The 22,673-nt window shown below is 37.6% G+C and overlaps 2 protein-coding genes and 1 long non-coding RNA gene across 3 annotated transcripts; 2 read left to right on the forward strand and 1 right to left on the reverse strand.

Moving 5' to 3' along the window:
* Window positions 1–3,661: 3,661 nt before the first annotated feature.
* On the reverse strand, window positions 3,662–4,264 carry LOC141825275 (uncharacterized). Its single transcript, XR_012601494.1, has 2 exons — window positions 4,054–4,264; window positions 3,662–3,975 (listed from the first exon to the last, which is right to left on the reverse strand). It is a non-coding gene; the product is annotated as an uncharacterized LOC141825275 (long non-coding RNA).
* Window positions 4,265–5,881: 1,617 nt separating this feature from the next.
* LOC141823024 (condensin-1 complex subunit CAP-D2) lies at window positions 5,882–15,875 on the forward strand. Its single transcript, XM_074710302.1, has 16 exons — window positions 5,882–6,014; window positions 6,104–6,459; window positions 6,537–6,697; window positions 6,793–7,936; window positions 8,039–8,230; window positions 10,252–10,902; window positions 11,048–11,224; window positions 11,331–11,398; window positions 11,472–11,694; window positions 11,765–11,864; window positions 11,943–12,058; window positions 12,133–12,190; window positions 14,554–14,705; window positions 14,829–15,018; window positions 15,517–15,678; window positions 15,748–15,875. The coding sequence occupies exons 1-16, from the start codon at window positions 5,882–5,884 to the stop codon at window positions 15,873–15,875; spliced, it is 4,011 nt and encodes a 1,336-aa protein (XP_074566403.1).
* A 1,172-nt stretch (window positions 15,876–17,047) lies between these two features.
* Window positions 17,048–21,560, forward strand: LOC141825687 (conserved oligomeric Golgi complex subunit 5). Its single transcript, XM_074713074.1, has 3 exons — window positions 17,048–18,168; window positions 19,288–19,761; window positions 20,466–21,560. The coding sequence occupies exons 1-3, from the start codon at window positions 17,089–17,091 to the stop codon at window positions 21,381–21,383; spliced, it is 2,472 nt and encodes an 823-aa protein (XP_074569175.1). The 5' UTR covers window positions 17,048–17,088; the 3' UTR covers window positions 21,384–21,560.
* The last annotated feature ends 1,113 nt before the right edge of the window (window positions 21,561–22,673 follow it).

Here is a 22,673-nt window from a genome sequence, read left to right on the forward strand (position 1 = left end):
TTAATAAATAAATTTGATAAGTAAATAAATAAATTTAAACAGAACTGACTTGACTTGTTTACACCTCTAATTTTTGTCAAAATATATATATACACACTAGATTGCCAAATAAGCTTTAAGGACCTAAATAATTACAATCAATTTAAACTCCTCAACCTAAATAATTACATCGAATTTAAGCCAGAGGGCCCCTTGGAAAATTTGCCTTTTCTGGTTGGTAAGTCAGCAGCTAGTCGAGGCCTAAGGGTTTTCAATTTTTAGTAGTGCATTTTCTCTTCAGCCAAACCTATAAAGCGGCTTTTGGCATACTATTTTCCCGTGACTATTGGGCTTAAATTAAAACGGAAGCTACGCTGAAACTCAGATGAAATGAAGTCAAGAACAGTAGAAGCTAGTCTCTAAAAGACTACTCAAACCAAAATCTAATTTTGTGGTATTATCAGACATGACAAATAAAGACGATTTCCGATCAACTTCCGACCAGATTTTATCCATCTTTGACAACCAAATTTTACCCACCATTTTATCTGTTTTCTTTTTCTCGTCTTAAGATCCCTGCAGACCAGCCACCACTTCTCAGTTCAATCATGGACCGATTTTAAAACTTGCTACGAGAACAGTCAGCAAAAGTTTAATCTTCCTGGTTACTCCTCTCTCTTTTTGGAATTCAAAGATAAGAGCATCGGTGGCACTATGAACAGGTTCACGGAACAAATGCTGTCTGCCACATGAGTGAGTATATACTGCTTTTTTAAACTACTGTTAATGTTTGCAAGCTAAAGCACCACTAAAGTTGAGATAAGAGCATCTTTAAAGAAAAGATTATGCTTGATGCGTCCAATGCTAAAAATACTCTAATAATTTCCACATGTAGTGCTAAAATTGCCGTATACATAGCATAATACTTCATTCGCTACAACAAAAAGTATTGCTAGAGGCATTGGAATTATTAGACGAACTGAAAAAGAGGCTCAGGCTCTCAGACAAACCATTAATCCATCACAATGCTAAGGCAGGTCAAGTTACTAAAGTTTTTCAGAAGAAACAAACAACTTAGCTTCCATCTGGAAATTGCCTCTGAACTAAGATCTACTTACCGATCAACAAGTTGATCATTGCAATAATTAGTTTTATCATCAGAAACATATAGAGATTTTAAATAGAAAACATGCCTAATCAGTTATTTCATAAAAGTATATACCATTTTGGTAGTGCCATGTTGAATATCTTCCAAGGTAGTAGTTCCATACCCCTTCAGCTAAGGAATCTAACTTGAGCAGTGAAACATCCTCATCGAAAGTACCAGAGCCATGATCTGCCTCTAACTTCCCAGCAAAAGTAATCTGCTCACCGTCTTCTCCCGGTGAACTGTTTGACAAGTGAATATCTGACTTCAAGAAGAAGCATGACATTCTAACATTGTCATTCCCAATGCTTAGATTTATTTCATCGTAAATCTTGAGAACATATGGAGAATTTTCCCCAGTGAAGGAAACTTCATCTGTTTTTTCTTTACCTGACAAAATGAACATATAAACTGCCACGGAACATATTGAGGTGGAAATAAAAAGAGGGCAGAAGAAGATGAGAACTTTTGAGCAAAGAGGGCATAATAAAGAAACAAGAATGATGATAAAGACAAAGGGTATGGAAAATTGATTGTGCAACCCATCCTCCAAGTGAGCATTGAGACTTTTCATCAGCACAAGGAGATTAATAGCCATGGTACCAGCACAAAACTAGACAGCACCATCAAATTTATAGAAGAGAATATATTCTTCAACTTCAGGGTGCAACATTCTTATAGGTTGGGAGTTAGTGGAAGCAATTCAAAGAGAGATTCTTCCTTTAAAATTGTGAAATAATAAAAAGGATGCTCAAGAATAAATACATTAATAAACAGGAGCATATTTTCAGAAGAAAGCAGCAGACACTGTTCTGTAAATGTATTTTATAAAACTTCAACCAAAATGAAAATGGAGCACTGCAGCAATTGTACCTCAATATGGACTCAGTCAGACTAAGACTAATCAAACCAAGTCTAAGTTCAGATAAATGAAAATTCCTAATCATATCCAAAAAAATCCAAAAGTTTCCAAACTTAACATCCCATTTTGATCATGTATACTATTTACACAATTGTCCAAGTGAATTCAGTTACTTCTACTACAAGTATCTGGCTGCTACCCCGCAACTGAATTTGATGCTTATAGATAGAGCATATTCTCAGAGTAGGGCTCCTCAAGGAAGCCATTGGAATTGCATCATTTTGGGAGGTTAAAACCCAGATGGAGAAGATGGAGACTCAAAAGTGTTTCTTTTCTCTTTTCATACAACTATGATTCTGAAAGGATGATGACTTATGAGTACAAAAGTTGGTTTTCAAAATGGAAGAGAACTACAAGTTTTGCCATGTGATTGAGAAAGAACAAAACAAGAGAAATTATCTATTTCCAAAAATTTAGCACAAACGAGTTATTAGTTCATGTTTCATGAGAGGTATTTGCATTAGTAGAGTGTACATTTATATTTTAATCTGTGAAGAATCGTTAGAATATACAAGTAGGTCAAACTTTAAATTTGATTGTTGCTAAGCTAATATTAACTCTTCAAAAACAAACTGTACCACTGACAACACTAAAAGAAAGTGTATACGAATGATAAAAATTATCAATAAAACTTAATAATTTGTCATTAAAAATGTTGATGATAATAATTTTGTTACTAGATTTGTTGCCCTAAATTCCGCTAGAAATAATCTGATACGGCAGTAAGTGTGAAATTCGTGACCATTTTTTGTCACCAAATGATACAATAGTGATAAACTTTTGTGACAATTTTTTTCATCGCATATGTAATTAACATCCACAGAGCTTTAACACTTGAAAAAATTTAATGACAGCTGTGGTAAAATTTTCATCTTTTTATAGTGAAGCTCGGCTCCACACTTCCATAAAACTAATATTCCAAACAATGGTTACTAATTCAGATTTATCACGAATCCATAACTTTTGTTGACTTGAGCCCGATCCCAACTTGGGAAATCAAAACATAACCTAATCAAAGGGATAGGTTGGGTTTTGAACCTTTGACAAAACTCTTGCACAAAGAGTAAAGAGTGCTATGGAAAATTATAAATTGGATCTAATTTGGTTATTTGCAATAATCTTTTCTAAACTTAGATTATGGAATTGGTTGGGTTATGTCATTTGTAGGTCAACTGCTACATATGTTCCACTTAAATGAATTGGGTTGAATTAGATTTTGATTTTGGAAAATGTAATAGGAGTAGGGTTGAACAAGGTTTAAATAGAATGAAATAGTTTAACACAATGACCATGAGAGTCATGAAGGTGAACGACAGCTATTAGTGATCATTCATCTTTTAGTTTTGACATTTTCCTCTCACAGTGTTTAAAGCCATCAGTGTGGTCATCATAGCTATTTAATGCATATGATGATTCATCATTTACTTCCTCTCACAGTGAGAAAGCTCATCCACCTGTGGTCATCAAACCTTGATATCTTTGGAAATTTAACCTGCACCACTATCCAGTATACAAAAAATGATGCTTATACTTGGAAGTACATATAAAAATAATAGGATAAATTGTAACTTGGATCCAAATAGTGCATTATTGTAATATATAAACACATCTAATTCAGTGACAATGAAAGTGTACCCAAAAAAATAAGAACATACAAATTTAATTACATGTCCTGCAACAATAAAAATCAGTATCAATCACTGATTTCCTTGAGTTGTACAGTCACAACTAGTGTTCTTGCTTTAATAAGTATCAAGAGCTTGGCTTGAATTTGCAAATAATCCCAAAGGAAAAGAAGAAAGACATTCTTTTCTGGTTCCCATAGACTTACATTTAAGATGATCTTCGCATCACGTGATTTCTTTCTCGTTTCCGAAATCTCTCAAGCATAACTCATCAGAGCAATTTGGCCGGAAACCTTTGGATCCTGCTCAACATACAATTCATGATGACCGGTTTGGCACAACACACAATTCATCCTTTGGATCCTGCTCCTCCTACTCACCTGAGTCGATCTTCTCTCCACGCCTCTTTGCCAGTTCTTGCTCCACATACTTAAGCCTTCAAAGAGAAACCATCAGAGCAATTTGGAATCCTACCGGCGCTCCTCTTCGTCGTCATCGGTGTCATTGCCATGCAGATCTAGGGTTCTCTTCCTGAAGTTCGTGGCACGCACGGCTTGATTCGAGTTGGGTTTGCCTATCGTATTTATGTTTACGTGGGGACACGAGAGCCCAGAGAGAGAGAGAGAGACTCGTAGCTTCTGTTAAATCTCTGGTCAAAATTCAAATGCAAAATCACAAACATGACTAATCTACTAATCGAAATTCTCAATCTTCATTTAAAAAAAAATCAGTCGATATAGTTTTTTCAGCACGGTGTGGCACTTAGGATCCATGTTTTTTTGCACTTTCTATAAAATTCCTTTAATTTTATATGATGTTATGGGTCTGTATCATCTGACCATGAAAGAAGGCCGATTTGGGCCCGCATCTTGACCAACAATCCCAATCAGACATCCAAATTAGATCCGGATAGATTGAGGTCCAATACTCGACTTGGCATCTGACTCAGTTCAGATCCCCTACTCAACCTCTCTCAAAAGCTTAGCTCCGGTTCGATGCTCGACTCCAAGCTCTGAGTCCTGACTATTTTATCGAGCTTCCTTCTGACCGTGTCATATCCTGTTTTAGCCTCTATGCTCATCTTAATCGATTCAGCTAAGGCTCTCTCTCTGTTGATCATGCTCCGCCTTCTCAATGTCATACGCCACACTCAACTGACTTTGCTATGCTCAATCTCTCATTGCAAGCCGCAATTTATCATCCCATTAATATGACATGATAGCACAATCTAATGTCGTATCAGTCTGAGTGATAAGACTTTCCGCTATTGCAACAATGATAGGATATTCTCCTTCCCTAGATGGGACATCTCCTCTAATAGAATTTCCATTCAAGGATATTATCGTTAATTGAGATAAGATATGTTCCATTATTCTCTCACTTGCTTTTATATATCTTCCCTCTATCTTATGGAGACAGGTACGCACGCCCTTACACGCACGCTCATATATTCACTCCACTTTATCTTGTGAGAAAACTAACTTAAACGTCGGAGCGGTTGAGCTACGACACCCCTGGCATCCGTTCTTATCCTCTTCTCTCTTGCTGTGTAGGTCTCAACGCCGCCTCGAAATCCCCTAGCCTCGACCCCATCGCTTGTGGGTATCACCTTGACCGTCAACTCCCTAGTTGGATGGCCGACTGCTCGTTCAAGAGACGATCTCAACAGAAACATATGATATATTAAAAATTATTTTAATTTATAACAATTAATAATTTTGTATTCATCTTACTATTAATTTAGCTTCTTAAATTTTAGAATTCTCTTTACCACCAAACCAATAGATAAATGCATTGTTAGCTCATAATATAGTCGTGTGATTTAAAATTTTTACCTACTATTATTTCATTGTTAGACAAATTTTATTTCTGCAATTTTGATTTAAACGAAATCAAAATCAATTTTTTATTCGATATGGACTTTGATTTCAGTTAGGAGTTAGTTGCCAAAATTTGGTTAATTTTTATTTTAAAAATTGTATTTGGTTTACTTTTCTTTCCTTTTTGTTTTTCAAAGCAAATCGAATCATTTCTATGTCCCACCCCTAATTCTAGGACTGTGCGAGAGCTCTTGTGCGATTATGAAGAATTTGAGGACCAATTTGAAATCGTCCCTCTCTTCCCGCTTCATTTTGGCCCAAATCTATCCCTCAGTTGTTTCAAACAGCATCAGGCAAAACCCTTCTCTCTCTCTCTCTCTCTGCTTCTATGGCTCCGCCTTTCGTCTTCCCCTCCGATCTCAATGACCTAGAAGACTCCGGCGACGGTCTCTCCCTCAGCGTTGAGTGCTCCGTTGACGTCTCCTCTCTTCGCCCCTCCCATCTAGAAGAGCTCGTCAAAGGTCAGCCGCCCTCTCCTCTGATTTCTCAATCTATCTATCTCTCTATATATTTGCAGTATTGTTGATTTCCTCCTAATTTGATGCCCAAGGCGTTGCCTTTGACCTCTCCGACCGGGAGATTTTCTGCATCGAGGAACAGGACGTCTTCGACCGTGTCTACTCCCTCGTCCGGCACTTCGCCAATCTTCCCACTTCGTCCAAATTCAATCTCGTCGAGACCCTTCGGTCCAACCTCAGCGTCCTCCTCCCTAGCGTCGACTCGCTCTCCCGCGCCCCCAATTCTCTGTCACCAACATCTTCTCCAGGCACTGCTGCTGATCAGGTCCCCGATATTACAACGCGCATTGCTTCCCACCGCAATGCCCTAAAGATTTACTCCTTCTTCCTCCTTACTATTGCCCGAGCAGAGGAGCTGTCTGGCTCTGACTCTGGTGCAAGCTCGAAGGTGCTTCTTACTTCCAATTTTAAAGTGTCTTTATTTCCATTTAGAGAAAGTATATTGATTTATTGTTCCTCAATTAGGTTGGAATGCAAGGCCGGAAGAAGAATCCTACATATACATGGAATTGGCAGGCACAGAGGGTTCGGATTATCAATTTGATTGCAAACTCTCTGGAGATCAATCTATCATTGCTCTTCGGATCAAGTGATATTGATGAGAACTATCTTTCCTTTATCTCAAAGTATCCATATTTTCTTTCTCAAAATTTAATGGATTATAATACGCAGAGACTGACTCCATATATATAATAGTAATGAAAACCTTTAATGTTGGTAGGTGCACTTTCAGTCTGTATGAGATTCAGGCATTGTTGAAAGATGCAGACACCAGAGAAGGCTTGGGGCGTATAATCGGCACTATTTCCACAAAGTACCAGAGAACTGCACAATCATGTGCATCAATTCTGCACTTGATTTACAAGTTTGACTACACTGTTCCTCACCTTGCAGAGTTGGTTGCTGCAGCTGAAAAGAAATTTGGTGATGGTTGCTTGGCAATTTCCCTAGTTAGAGAGATTGGTCGTACTGATTCAAAGGAGTATGTGAGGGATGGTGCAGGGGCAGAGAATATAGGAAGGTTCCTGGTTGAGCTTGCTGACAAGTCACCAAAACTTATGTCCACAAATGTGGGCGTTCTGGTTCCTCATTTTGGTGGTGAATCTTATAAGATTAGAAATGCTCTTGTTGGTGTACTGGGCAAGCTTGTCTCTAAGGCTTATAAGGATGTTGAAGGTGAGGTTAGTTCCAAGTGTCTTCGGTTGAGGGGAAAGCAAGCTATGTTGGAGATATTGCTAGAGAGATGCCGAGATGTCTCAGCATATACAAGGAGTCGGGTGCTTCAAGTATGGGCAGAACTGTGTGAAGTGCATGCAGTTTCAATTGGCCTTTGGAATGAGCTAGCAATGGTGGCTTCTGGAAGATTGGAGGATAAGAGTGCGATGGTGAGGAAATCAGCACTCATTCTGCTTGTTACAATGTTACAACATAACCCGTTTGGCCCACAACTCCGGGTTGCAGCTTTTGAGGCGACACTGGAGAAGTTCAAAGATAAATTGCAATCAATGGAACCTCCCGTCACTTCAGATATCAATCTTGAGGATTACAACCAGGAACATGGAGTCGTGGCTGAGCAGGGAGAAAGTGTTAGTGATAGCTGTTTAACTTCGACTGAGGAGCAGCATCAGGGCAACGATGCAATCATTCCGGAGATTGGGAATCTAGAACAGACTAGGGCATTGGTGGCCTCACTTGAGGCTGGTCTGCGGTTCTCACGCTGCATTACTTCATTGATGCCAACTCTAGTTCAGCTATTGGCTTCTTCTTCAATCACTGATGTGGAGAACACAATCCTTCTACTCATGAGATGTAGACAGTTTCAGATTGATGGTTCAGATGCATCACTCAGAAGAATGTTGCCATTGGTAAATATAATATCTGTTTCATGTGATTGATTAAATTTATCTATTATATTTTTTTTTTACTTTCATTTGTTCTTGAATCTTCAATTTCATTGACATTTACAGGTTTTTTCCCAAGATAAATCTATATATGATGCAGTTGAAAACACATTTACCACTATATACATAGGAAAAAATCCAATGGAAACTGCTAGGAACTTGTTAAATTTGGCAATTGACTCAAGTATTGGGGATCTTGGAGCTTTGGAAATTTTAATTAGCTCTTTAATGTCCAAGGGGGAGATTTCTAATGGCACGGTATGCTCTCCTATTGTCTCGCTATGTAGTTTGGTTATTTCTTATAACTTTGCTAAAATGTAAATGAAAAAGTAATGAGGGAATTTACACAATGCAATTTGTTGGAACTTAAAATAGTTGTCGCATGATGATTATAGTATTTACATGATTCTATATTGTTGTTGGCATATGCCTATCTTGAGTGTTATATGTTTGAATCTTTTGTTTATGACAATTATAGTAATAATTTTACTAAGACATCGAAAGTTTTACTTGTTTTGTAACGGGGAAAAATTGGACACATTACCCTAGATTCCTATGTAGCTCCCCTACCTATATCAATTATATTATGTAAATGTAATAGGGAACAAATTGGACATGTTACCCTAGATTCCTATGTAGTTCCCCTACCTATATCAATTATATTATGTAAATTTAGACAGATTTTTTTTTTTTTGTATATTTTCAATATTACTACTAGGTCCTCAATATTTCCTCACAAGCTAGTTTAAAGATATCATTAGAGCTTCAGTTTATTACAAATATAATAAGTTCTAGAATCTCTCAAAATTTAGTTAGCAAATCCACTAGTTAGTCATTGGAACTAATGAAAGATGTAATTATCTCTTAGATTGTGCCTTCTTCCTCTCTTTATTCAAATGATGATCCATCTATGCGTTTTTTTGGCATTTTGTGTGACAATGCTTCTGTTGCAGACGAAATGGATTAGGGTAGGAAGATAAGGAAAATTAGGGGAGAAAATCTCTTTGGTTGTAGCAAAGGGTCGAGAAGATTTGCAGATGTGTCTTATGTTATTGTTGTTTGGTTTAAAGGTGTCAAATTGGTTGGATTACCCATGTCCTGACCTAATTTGGCACAGTCATGATCGTGCTAGAGACAACACAAAAGTAAACAAATTGAGCTAAAACCATTCCTGGTTTCTTCAATGCACTGAGGAACAACATGAAAGAAGAATCAAGGATCTTACTTTCATTAGCAATGGTCGGCTATCTTTTCTCTCCCATAACTTATGGCTCAATGATACCATGTAAACTTAAGGATTTTGGGAGAGAAATGAAGAACACGAGCAAACAGAGTGATAGAGGAAAAAAGGAACACGAGTGATAATTGAAGTAATCTTTTTGACGATACATTGCATGAATTTATCTCTTTATGCAGAGATGGAAAGTAGTGTGAAAAACTGCCATTAATGTTAAGATGACTGCTACAATCACAGCTTTCGCGATACACTATTTACACAGGAACTTCCACTATGCTGGGGAAGACTTGTGCGTTGGTTGTTTTTTTCCAATAGTATGAATGTTGTAGATTCCTCAGCATCCTCATGTAAGCATTTGATGGGTGATATAGAGATGCCTCCTAAAATTTGATTTTTCACAAACTCCAATAGGAATCATGCAAGATATCTCAAAAGGCATTAATGACCTGGTGAATTAGCCAATATGTGTGGTCATCCCTGGGTTGTGCTTTGTTACTGTAGGAGACTACCAATCACATTGTAAGCTTGAGAAATGCTATTAGTATATGGATCTTGAGATTGCGTCTAGGTCTCATAGCAAGAGAAGGACCACAATATGCTCATGAGACTTTGGATTGATGAACTACATATAGGAGGGCAAGTGAATGAGATTATCTGCTCTGATGAGCCTCTAGTGGACTTGGGAATCTGACAACTCAGGTGGTGAGATGTTCCTGTTAACCTTAGCCCCTAATGCAGCCTAGGATTCATATGTATTTTCATTCAACTTCTCGGTAGGAATGGTCATGGAGTTGGAAAGGTCTGTAACAATGGCAATGTGAAGAAACTGAGTGGTCAAGGAGTTTGACATTTGGTGGGATCAAAGGCACCTCTTAGTGAAAGCCTCAAACACCAGTAAGGTTACAAGTGCTATGGAAGAAGAATTGCTTGAATAACATTTGATTTCCTGAAAGTTAACTTGGACTAATTTTCTGCTTCCTTCTGTTGGGATTATTAATTGTATCTTAACATTTTTTTGGCACCTTTCTTTTGACCTGTTCAGATATCAGCCTTGTGGGACATCTTTAGCTTCAATGTCAATGGAGTAACTGCAGCTCAGAGCCGTGGCGCTCTGTCAATTTTGTGTATGGCTGCCAAATCAACCCCAGCTATATTAGGTTCTCATTTGCAAGACATTATTGATATTGGCTTTGGCCGATGGGCAAAGGAAGAAACTTTGCTTGCAAGAACAGCATGTATAGCACTTGAAAGGCTGTCTGAGGAAGATAAGGATAAACTCAGAACCACTGGCAACAAAGTTTTTGGTATCCTACATAATTTAATAACTGGTTTCTGGCTTCCAGAGAACATTTGGTATGCTGCTGTTGACAAAGCCATAAGAACTATATATGCACTTCATCCACTTCCTGAAGCTTTTGCTGCTGATATCGTGAAGAAGTTTGTCAGTGCTATTTTCAGTTGCAGGGAAAGAGATGAGGTTACGGATAACATATCTAATGAGTTCCATAACTTCATGTTCACAGTGCCTGCAGCAAAGCTCGGTCGATTCCTTTTCATCATAAGCCATATTGCACTGAATCAGTTGGTCTACATCGAGGCCTGCATCCAGAATATTCGAAAACAAAAACTGAAGAAAGAAAAGTTAAATATTGAAACAGAAGCAGTAAATGGTGGTTTAGCTAAAGAAACTGAGGTGAGATTTCAGTTCATGGAGATTATGTATTGCAATTTATTCGATAAAACATAAAGTATCGCTTCTCTTTGAAAATTTTAAGAGGCCAAATTTTTGTTGTAATTTGAAAATGAACAAATTTATCTAATTCTCGAGGTTGTCACAGATTCAAGGAATAAATGCTGAACTGGGCCTTGGGGTTTCTGAAGATGCAATAATCGACTCACTTTCACAGAGGGCTGAGAAAGAAATTGTTTCTGGTGGATCTATTGAGAAAAACCTCATTGGATACTGTGCTCCCTTTCTCTCAAAGCTCTGTAGAAATTTGAATTTAATGCAAAAGGTGAGTCATTGGGATTGTTCTTCTCTTAGCTTATAGGCCGGGTTATTGCCTATTAGAATATACTATCTCGTTTTACACTAATTTGAGGTAGGCCTGGCCTGTGTAGTTTCCTGAATTGCAAGCCTCTGCAATGCTTGCTGTATGCAGATTAATGATTGTTGATCCAGACTTTTGGTAAGACATGTATACTTTGTAAAATTAATACTGCTTGAACCGGTATGTGAATATTAAACCAAAACATTTTCAGTGAATCAAATCTTCAGCTTCTGTTCACTGTTGTGGAGGGCGCTTCAACAGAAACTGTTCGTTCCAACTGCACAGTGGCGCTTGGTGACTTGGCAGTTCGTTTCCCAAATCTTCTTGAGCCATGGACTGAGAATATGTATGCTCGTCTAAGAGATCCTTCAGTATCCGTGAGGAAAAATGCTGTATTGGTGCTGTCTCATCTTATCTTAAATGATATGATGAAGGTGCTGAATTTTTATGTTTCTTAATTTCTCTCTGCTATTATTTAACGTAACTGTGGACACATTTTATCAGGTGAAAGGTTATATATATGAAATGACAATGCGTATTGAAGATGAGGATGAAAGAATTGCAAGTCTTGCCAAATTATTCTTTAATGAGTTGTCAAAGAAAGGTTCCATTCTGATGCTTTGTAAGTTAGCTGACAGATAAAAACATGATGCTTACTCTGAACTTTATCTTGTCCATGCAGGAAGCAATCCAATATATAACCTACTTCCTGATATCCTCAGCAGTTTAAGCAATCAAAATATTAGTGAAGATGCATTTAACAACATAATGCAGTTTTTGATTAATTCTATTAAGAAGGTAGTTTTTTACGAAGTGCTCTTTGATGCATTCTATTTGTTTTGGCTTCTCATAATCGGTTTCTATCACTCTAGGACAAGCAAATGGAAGCACTTGTTGAAAAGCTGTGCAATAGGTTTAGTGGAGCTACAGGTATGTTTGATGACACCCATATTTATCATGATCATTGGCATTCTTTTGTTAATATAAATTGAGTTTTCCTACGTGCATGTTCACAAGCTTTGTTCATTTGATTTCTTGCCTTTATTGAACATAATTGTTATGCCTTGTGTTGATTTCCTTTGTGATTAGAAAAGTTTCCACATTTGCCTAGTAATTCCCTTAGTGCACTATGCTGACCACCAGACAATATTGCTTTGATGCCAGATACATGGAGGAAATACTCAAAACCATGTGAATGTGTGCTAAATAAAAATAGCTGAAACAACATTTAGTAGAATTCCAGTAGTCTGGGTATGCATATCTTTTCGTTTTGTCCCAAACTTGAATCTAATTTTACTCACTCTCAACACTTGATTAAATATCCATCTCAGTTTCCTATTCTTTGACTTGGACCTTATCAAATATTCTAAATGCTAAATATAATTTTGAAATATTCTTATTAAATTGTAGGATCTTGTGATCCTACAATTCCATCCTATATTGAAACCTATGGATCATTCACGTTCCTTTGATCCTGACGACCTTTGCTTGAGAAGGGGCAGAAAATGCTGTGTCAATGAGGGTGTATCACATTCTTTGATTGAGTGTAGCAGTTTTAGACATGGGGGGGGGGGGGGGGGGGGGGGGGGGGGGGGGGGGGGGGGTCCATTACTAGCGTGTGGGTCCCTTTACCCTTGGCCTACATTAGCATCAATTGTATGTTGATCGTTCGAAACATGTGTCTCTCTTAATCTATTTAATGATTCTGCTATTTACTAGCTTTCCCTGAGATGGGATTAACCTACTATTGATGTGTGACTTATAAGTAGATGGTAAAAATGGGGTTGTTTATCATGGCATTACTATTACTACTAAATCAAAATACAACAAAATTACATTACAAATTCACAAGGCTCCTCACATTATCTTATCTTCATGATTTTCAAAATGACAATTTTCTATTTGATTTAAAGATCTTCATTGTCATAAGATGCAATTGGGGTAATTTTCAATTGGTGTAAACATCCTCATTCTTACCAAGGCTTCATTTGATAAGTTGGATTTAGTTGGCAACTTAACCTTGAAAGTAAACTATAAGCACATAATGATCATGCAATCCAGCATCCATGGGAGACTTATTACATAAACTTTATGTATTGTTGTGATTTGGACTTTGGAGATCATCTAAAAGATTATTTCACATCCAAGTGTTAGTTTGTGTCTATATACCCTCCAAAAATTATAGTGAAATTCAACCTAGAGGTAGACAAAGTCTAATAGACCAAGATAGCGTGTCATTTCCTTGGCCATGCAACTCTCCAGTCAACTTAGCTGATGCTTCCAATCTTTTCGAATTACTTGGATAGGTGAGAGCACCTCTAAGCACTGAGAATGCATGTTAATTCAAGATGTTGTATATGTATACTACATATAAGAATACTTAGCCATAATCAAAGCATGCTAATTCTAGATGCACATGTAATATGCAAGTTAGATATACTATAACAAACTATAAATAAGTGATTTAAAATAGACTCAAGTTGCACATAGACATGTGCCACAATAATTTACAAGCACAAACAAACAAGATATTAATGCTAAGGTTTTCAATTAAGTTAATCCTCTACCTCAGTATCTCTTCCTTAGAATTTTGAATTGTGTCATTAGAAGGTTGTGTAACTATAAAGAATCCCACTCATTTAAATCCTTGACTGGGCAACTCTTTCTCACCTTGCTCTTGACTCTTGTTCTTCCTTAGATAGTTCTTCCTCAAGGTAGATGCAAAGCTCTTCACTACAAGGCCCCCTCAAAGTCTCATATCACACTTGCTAATACCCTTCTCATAGTTGAAAAGTTTAAGATCACATTTGTACTTATACACATTCTTAGATGGTTTACTACTCATGGATTACTCAATCACGGTGTTCTAAAATACACTTTTGAACTGCTTTCTCTCCTCCCCTTTGCCTCCTTGTTATCCATCCAATTAAGCCAACTCTTAATCCACATACTTTGTTTTTGTCCAATCTAACTTGTCTTTTTACTGAATTGAGGATAATTTAGATGTCCATTGGTTAATTATTCACTTGTGTTGCATCATATGACGTAAGGTATGCATGCTGTTCCTTATGTTGGAGTATTTAACTTCTGGGGAATTCTTTTATCTGTAGTTATCTTACTTTTTTTTTTTTTTGCTGTGATTAGTTTATGCTGCAACTCTGCATCTCTGTGACACTTGCATTGAATTAAAAAGAATTTGACCTGGAAAAGTTGTTTTACTTAAGGATGAATGGTTTTGCTCATTCCAAGGAATTTCTAATCAATTGTGTTTTCTTACTTTTCTTGTGTTACAGACAATAGACAGTGGAAACATATAGCTTATTGCCTTTCTCAATTAACATTCAGTGAGAAGGGGCTGAAGAAGCTTGTTGAATCTTTTAAAGCATATGAGCATGCCTTATGTGATGATTCTGTGATGGACCATTTCCGGAGCATCATCAATAAGGTAAAAACTTGAATTTCCAAATAGTTCTAGTGACTCTTAAACCGCTTAGCAAGTTATGCTAGAAATATGCAAATTCTGATCTTGTCCATGATTATTTTAAACTTTTTTTTCCAAATTAAACAGTGTAAAAAATTTGGAAAAGCTGAGATTAAGTCTTACATTGACGAATTTGAAGAGAAGCTTAACAAGATACATACAGACAGAAAGGAACAGGAAGCAACTGCTAGAAATGCACAAGTTCACCAACAAAACTATGGCAGTCTTGAAGACTTCCTGACCAAGGAAAACAATTTAGGTAAAGTCACTAATGAAGGTATGCACTGCACTGTGTTTATAGTAAAGAATGGTAATTTTAGAATCCCTATCAAATTATACGATTTGCTTGTCTCTGTTTTCCTTATTGCTTTAAAATTTGTTAATACTAGCTTGGAACAGCGTGCTGAAGAATCTGAATATAGCTTGCATGTAAATAAATTCAAGCTATTCATTTTATCTCGTAATGAGAATGCAAAATGTATAAATACTACTACTTTTTAAATGGATATCTTTGTATAACTTATGGACTTGTTGGACTTGGAATGATGGCTGAGGATAATGTTAAGATCAAAGGAGCATCTCAAGCTGAAACTATGCTAGGACAGATATGATTCCTGAAAAATGACAGTTTGGTTTATCAAAATTCATGAATCTCAATTGACATACTCATCAATTTTATCTCTTGTTCTGCAATTTTTGTCACAAGCTGCTCCATGTTATTTTTGCTGTGACACAATATTAAAAGATTCATTCTATTTTCTGAGTGATCGAATAGGTGAGGTGATCAATCCTTCACTTGGAGGCAAAAGTATTTCGTCTGGGGAAGTGGGTTCACCAGAAGCAAATGATGTAATATCAGAGGAAAGTTGTGTTTCTAGTATCGCCAGCGAACGTGAAACAGATGGTATGGAGGTTCAATCTTCCAAAGGCCGGAGAGGTAACTAAAATTATCTAGTTATAAAATTCAGGTATTGTTACAAAAATTTATGAGCATGGGTTCGTTCAGGTGTCTCTAAATACCAAACAAGGAGAGTTAGAGTATCAGCACCACTGAATCAAATTGACAGTGGTACCATGCAACAGAGAATCCGCTCAACCCGAAGGTGTGGTCTCTACTACCTTGGTTTTCTTTAGCTTTTTCATACAGCAGGGGTGAATGTTCATGTAGGATATCAATACATGTTTATGCAACAACAAAATAAAATCCAGAATGAAAACTGAGTGGTTCTCTGTCACTCAGAATCTTTTTTCCTAGACCAAAGCAAAAAATACTTTTATTTTGTCACCAAAAATACCACAAAACCAAAGATAATTTCAATCAAATTGTCTACAAGTAGCACATCCTGGTTTTCTATGTTCAATGGTAAATTATCAATTTGCATTATATTTGTATTTCAAATGTGTAGTAAAACCTTAGAATGAACCCAAATGAAAGTAGGATGGATATCATATAATTTCTCTATGAGGATGTCCTTGTAGATGCGAATGTGCTATATATGCTTCATAATTTTGCATTGTTAGCAAGAACTCATTTTGTTTTCATTGAGCGCAGATAACCAACTCTGTTATCAATATCCCAACATCTCCTGGGAGAAAATGAGTTGATATCCTCATATGCTGATGCACCAGTTCTTCCAAGTTTTTCTCCCGTTGTGTTTGGGTTGCGAGGTCCTGATCTAAAATGTTGTATTAGGTCTATCGGGAAACCATCATACCCATATCTGTTGTAAAAAAATTCATTTATATAAGTTGTAAAATCTGGTGCAAATTTATTATTAGTGTTTTTTTTAAATTCTCAAATGCAAGAAGGAAAAACATTATCTGTTGTATTTATATGGAGAGGTACTGCATATGCAAGTTGGTTCATCGAGGTTTGCGTGGCGGATGCAGCATATATGGCTTAAGTTATGGACTTCTTTATACTGATTACTTGGGTAATGTACACTTTGGAGGGTGAAGATTAATCATCTGGCTTGCAGCTGATGACTTTACTATGAATTTATACTTGTGGTTCACTCAATTTCATAACTTTCATCAGGATGAATTTTCCATGCTTTGCCACAGTTGCTTGTTTATAGTCGATCTTTTTCTTAATGTCAGCATCAAAAAATGGTACTGTAATTGCATTCACGCCATCTTTTTTTTTTTTCGATCAATTTAGGGTTCATCGTTCTTTTCGAATGAGACAATTAGAGGCATGGGCCGGCACAATATGGGCCGGGTGGTGGATTTTATGTAAAGCCCAGGCCCAGTGTCCAGCCTACAAACGCAGACGAAGGGGAGAAAAACCGACGAGGGGACGAGATCTTGATCTGGTGCTGGGACTTCAAGCACTCCACCTCCTGTCATGGCGTCGCCAGGCATCCTCCCGTCTTCGCCGCTCCAAAAGCTCGGGACTTTCAAGAGCCCTTCCACGGCCGACACTGCCGCTTCCTCCGCCGACGCCTCACCCTCACCTTCACCCCTTGAGGCCTTCGCTTCCGATCCCATCTTCTCCGCCTTCCTCTACCCTGAATTCGATTCTGTGCGCTTCTCTTCCCAGGCCCTCAGCTCTGGCTCCGCCGCCGCCCTCGCTGAGTCCCTCCAGGATGCCATTCGCCTCCTTCAGAGCCATCTTCGAAAGGAGGTGCTGTCCCGCCATCCTGCCCTTCTTGCCCAGCTCGCCTCTCTCCGCTCCTCTGAGTCTTCCCTCGCCGCCGTCCGCTCCGGTGTCGAGTCCCTTCAGTCCTCCCTCCGCCGCGCCCGTCTCGATCTGGCCGAGCCTCGCCAGGTGGTTCGTGTCCACACTATCCAGCTATCCAACCTCCACGCCGCTGCCGATCTCCTCGCCTCCGCTGCTCGACTCCTCCGCCTCTCGCGGAGGTTGCGAGATCTCGTCTCGTCAGGTCCTCCTGACCGTCTTGACCTCTCCAAAGCCGCTGAGATGCATCACGAGATCGAGCTCCTCTACCAGGAACGCGACCTTTCCGGTATCTCCGTCGTCGAGGACGAGATCCGCTGGCTCTCGGAGATAGGGACTCGCCTGAGGACTGAGGCTATGAAGACCATCGAGAGGGGCATGGACGAGTCCAATCAGAACGACATTTGGTGTGGCCTTCAGGTGTTCTACAACCTTGGCGAGCTTAGATCTGCTGTCGATACCATTGTCAGCAAATACAAGGGTATCGGAGTCAAAAGCGTAGGAGCGGCGCTCGACATGAAGGCGATCTCAACATCATCGGCGGGTTTTGGTCCTGGCGGGGTTCAAAGGAGCGGGACACCACAGATAGGGGGAGGGAAGAGGGCTACAGATGCCCTTTGGGAAAGGATGGGGAAGTGCATGGACGAACTTCACAAGGTCGTGACTGCGGTATGGCATCTACAGGCCGTGCTATCAAAGAAGAGGGTGCCATTTACGCAGGTCCTATTCCTCAATGAGGTCTGGCAGGTGAGTAATTTGTTTAACATATCAGGCTCCTTCTACGAGACTTTGAGTAAGGAATTGGTTTTTGATTTGTTGCATTTTTTTTTCTTTGCACTTTTGAAACCATGCAGTTATCATAGATGAGAAAATTTCTAGAACGTTTTCCCAGTGCATTATGGTTGTTGCAAAATTCTGTCTGTAAAATAAATTCTGTTTTTTAGGTTTCTTTCTGCTAGCATATGCTTTTTTATAAATGCAAATCCATTTTCCTTGCGTATTCTATGTTGCTTTTCCTTGCGTATTCGATGTTGCTTTCTGAGTGCTTTAATTAAATTCATAATTGTATCTAATCTACTTTCACATTTTTTTCCATCAAATGGTACAGCTTAAATGGACTTTTCAATCTGTTTAACGGTCTGATCCTTTGAATTTGGTTGATGAAACTGTCGGTGGGAGATTGAGTATGCAGAGAATGATTGACCTGATGAATGGTTGGAATTGGAGGGAAGGATCCTGCCTTGTGAGTTGTGACTTCCATATCTCATTTATTTAGTTGCAAATTATGCAGAATTAGGATAGGTTAACATGCTGTTGAAGTGGGATATTGACTTTGTGGAAAATGATCGGCCTAATGAGCATTGGGAATTGGAGAGAAGGATCCTTCCTTGTGTGTTGCAACCTCCATATCTCATTAATTTAGTTGCAAATTATGTATGCAGTTGAATGGAACTTTCATCTGGTCATCTTTTAGGTATTAGAACAGAAAAGCATACCTCAGTTAATATTGCAATGATCTTAGCTGCAGTTTGCTAGAGTAGCCCTACCCTCTGTTTTGCGTGTTATTTTTTTTTGTCATCTATAATGAACTTGAAATTATGGTTTCAGAAATTATGACTATGTTTTCTGTGATAAATCTGTTTCCCTTGATATATTCTGTTATCTTGGTGAATGCAGAAAATAGAATATAGGTTGTGTTGTTATTATAGCAATCAACCACAGGAATCTACTTTTCCTTTGTTCTTTTGAATTCTATACCATGTTATGGATTATTCTTTTTAACTTGATTTTGTTTTTGCTGATGTTTTGATGCATTTTGTTGTTTAAAACTTCGTTTCTTATTTCACTTTGCTGAACCTGATACAGGAGGGTGATCCCCTATTAACAGAACGGGTCTGGGAAGCACTTGTGAAAACTTTTGCTAGTCAAATTAAGTCTGCTTTCACAGCATCTAGTTTTGTCAAAGAAGCATTTACACATGGGTATCCAAAGTTGTTCTCTATGATTGAGAATCTTCTTGAAAGAATTTCACGTGACACTAATGTGAAGGGGGTTCTACCTGCTCTGAACGCCGAAGGAAAGGAACAATTGGTCGATGCCATTAACATATTCCAAACAGCATTTCTTGCTTTATGCCTAAGTCGTCTTTCAGATAATGTAAATAGCATATTTGCAGTGTCTAACCGTGGAAGCATTCCATCAAAAGAGCATATCTCTAGAATTATATTGCGTATCCAAGAAGAGATTGAAGTTGTGAGAATGCATGGGCACCTTATCCTCCTTGTTTTGCATGAGATTGGCAAAGTTCTTCTCTTGTTAGCAGAGAGGGCTGAATACCAGGTAAATAGTTTCCAACAATAGCTACCTCACTATTTGGGGTTTCCTATGCATTGATGGTTATGCTTAATTTCACAAGTCTTGGTTGGTTACTTGTTATGCTTCTGTTACTATATAGAATTTGTACCTTGGGATGTGTGCGTGCCCAATTTTAGTCTCCAATAGATTCTAAAAACTACATGGTTAGAGTTTTCAATTTCATTTGCATTATTTGATTTGAAATATTTCCTATTACTGTTTTGGTTTCTCCTTTGTAGATATATTCTTTTGCTTTGTTCTTAGGCATTGAGAATTTATGAAGGAAATATAAGAATTTGATGGTCTGTATTTCTTATGAGCCTCTTCTTGTTTCCCTCAACTAGCTTAGCAGCCAATAGATCATTTGCAATTAGAAGCAGTTCCAAAAGTTGATGAAATGATAGAAAATAGTTTGAGTTGGTACTATGTTCAAAGGTGATCAATCAATTGAATTAGATTTGAAGATTTATAGGTGAAATGAAAGGAACATTAGTTAATGCAATAAAAAGTGATTTTATTGATTTGTTCAAAAATTTATTCTGTGGTAAAAATTGGAATTTTCCTTTTATGACTTTGAGAAGGAAGGAGTTTCTAAGATTGTTGTGTGTTTTTGAAAAATAAGAGTTGGCTTTCTTGTGGTTGTTTACTGATTAGACATAATATTGGATACTGTTATATTTAACTTCCAGATCTCCACTGGTCCTGAAGCCTGCCAAGTCACTGGTCCTGCCACTGCAGCCCAAATCAAGAATTTTGCTTTGTGCCAGCATTTGCAGGAGATACATGCACGTATTTCTCACACAACTTCTTCACTTCCAGCCATAGCTTCAGATGTCCTGTCTCCTTCACTCGGTGTCATCTATGGAGTTGCATGCGACTCAGTTACCTCCTTATTCAAAGCTATGCTTGATCAATTGGAATCCTACATACTGCAAATCCATGAGCAAGATTATGGATCTGAAGGGATTGATTCAATGTTGGATAACAATGCCACAAATTACATGGATGGGTTACAGAAATGCTCACTCCATTTTCGAAATGAGTTCCTATCCAAGCTTCTGCCTTCTTCTGGCTCTCATTCTGAGACTATATGCACAATGCTTGCTCGCAGAATGGCTTCTCGAATTTTAATCTTCTTCATCAGACATGCTTCTCTTTTGAGACCTCTGTCTGAGTCAGGTAAGCTGAAGCTGGCAAGAGATATGGCTGAGCTGGAGCATGCCGTTGGCCAGAACTTGTTTCCTGTGGAACAACTTGGCGCACCATATCGAGCACTTCGTGCTTTCCGACCTATCATCTTTTTGGAGACAGATCAGCTTGCAGGGTCTCCATTACTCAAGGACCTGCCACCCAGTGTTATACTCCATCACCTTTACTCTAGAGCTCCTGATGAGTTGCAATCTCCATTACAAAGTAATCAGCTGACACCTAAAAAGTACTCGATATGGCTTGATTCACATGGTGAGGATCAGATTTGGAAAGGAATTAAGGCTACACTCGATGATTATGAGAGAAAGGTCAGAGCTCGAGGAGACCAGGAATTCAGTCCTGTGTATCCACTGATGCTTCAGATAGGGTCATCTTTGGCCGAGAATACTTCTCAATAGTGTTATCTGTTTCATGAGCTTCATATGGTATTGGCTTTAACATTTAGAAACATGTTTTTTTAAGGTTGGCTTTCCCCTAGTTTGGAATTTATACAAAGATGTACTTCATGGCAGATGAGATAGGTGAAAATAATATGTTTATATCGATTGTGTACATCATTATTTTGAGTTATGCTATTATATTATTCCATTAAGTTCATTATGTACCTTGAAGTTCATTATATTTTGAGTTATTCATCCTAATTAACAATTTACTTAATTTTAATAAAGAAAATCATACATACATACATCATCAATTTAACCCGAGCCAATTTCAAATCGGCATCACCCTGGCTAAATAAATATGAGCACGAATGCACGTAAATAGTCTAGGAAAATTTCAGTGTGCAAAAAATCTTAGGCACCCGTGGCGGTGGCTGAAGGAACCAGGCAGTCATTCATTAAATTAAATAAATAAATTTAGAAGTATATATATTCAATTCATTAATATTTATAAATAAAAATGATAAATTATTTTATGAATCATATTAATGAATAAGATTCACAAATAAAATTTATGAATAATTTTTATTAATAAAATTTTTATCGACATATAAATAAACTTTTAAAATGAATAAATAAATTTAAATTGAGAGTGTGATAACATCTAGTGTAAGTCAAACTCGAACCAAGCTCAAACTCGTAAAAAAAAGAAATTAAGTCAAACTTAAATAACTATTTCAATGATTTATTTTATTTTAAGTTTGATTTAATTATCTTATAAATAAATTTGAATATTATGAAATTTAACATGACTTGACTTGTTTATGAATCTAATTTCATCCAAGCAACTCAAGTTTCTATATTGAGTTTTAGAATTTTCTTTTCGTTTTTTCTTGGCAAAGGAAGGTCCGAGACGTTCTAAAGATCCTGAGTATTTATGTTTTAAAGTAAAAATTAGTATTTTAAAAATAATAATGGCAAACACAATATTTATGATATTTTAATCAGCTCCATCTATTCAATTAGTAATTAGTGGGTAACACAATATTAGTAGTTGAAGGCGGATTATATTTAATATTCTTGAGGGGGACGTTAAAATATTAGAAAAGATGAATAATTTCAAAAGGATTATGGATAACAATACTTAATTGGTAAGTAAGTGACGAGTGATGGTCTTGATAGACAGACTATATCGCGACTTGGTCTCAGCTCGATCTTGATAGGTTTTGAATGACCAACAATTAACTTCTATTGTATGGTGAAATGCAAATTGGTGGTGTTCTTCATCCCTCAAAAAAAAAAAACTCA

The sequence above is a fragment of the Curcuma longa genome, chromosome 3 (genome assembly GCF_044706935.1).
Source record: "Curcuma longa cultivar G26 ecotype Majalengka, Jawa Barat chromosome 3, ITB_CL_G26_1.1, whole genome shotgun sequence".
Classification (NCBI taxonomy): Eukaryota; Viridiplantae; Streptophyta; class Magnoliopsida; order Zingiberales; family Zingiberaceae; genus Curcuma; species Curcuma longa.

What these genes read in the sequence shown, in the direction of transcription:
- LOC141823024 (XM_074710302.1), top strand. Translation starts at nt 5,882, where the DNA reads ATGGCTCCGCCTTTCGTCTTCCCCTCCGATCTCAATGACCTAGAAGAC. An exon ending in TAATGAGTTGTCAAAGAAAG is followed by an intron (nt 11,865 to 11,942) that starts GTTCCATTCTGA and finishes TTGTCCATGCAG; the next exon opens with GAAGCAATCCAATATATAAC. An exon ending in TAGGTTTAGTGGAGCTACAG is followed by an intron (nt 12,191 to 14,553) that starts GTATGTTTGATG and finishes CTTGTGTTACAG; the next exon opens with ACAATAGACAGTGGAAACAT.
- LOC141825687 (XM_074713074.1), top strand. Translation starts at nt 17,089, where the DNA reads ATGGCGTCGCCAGGCATCCTCCCGTCTTCGCCGCTCCAAAAGCTCGGG. An exon ending in TCCTCAATGAGGTCTGGCAG is followed by an intron (nt 18,169 to 19,287) that starts GTGAGTAATTTG and finishes AACCTGATACAG; the next exon opens with GAGGGTGATCCCCTATTAAC. An exon ending in CAGAGAGGGCTGAATACCAG is followed by an intron (nt 19,762 to 20,465) that starts GTAAATAGTTTC and finishes TTTAACTTCCAG; the next exon opens with ATCTCCACTGGTCCTGAAGC.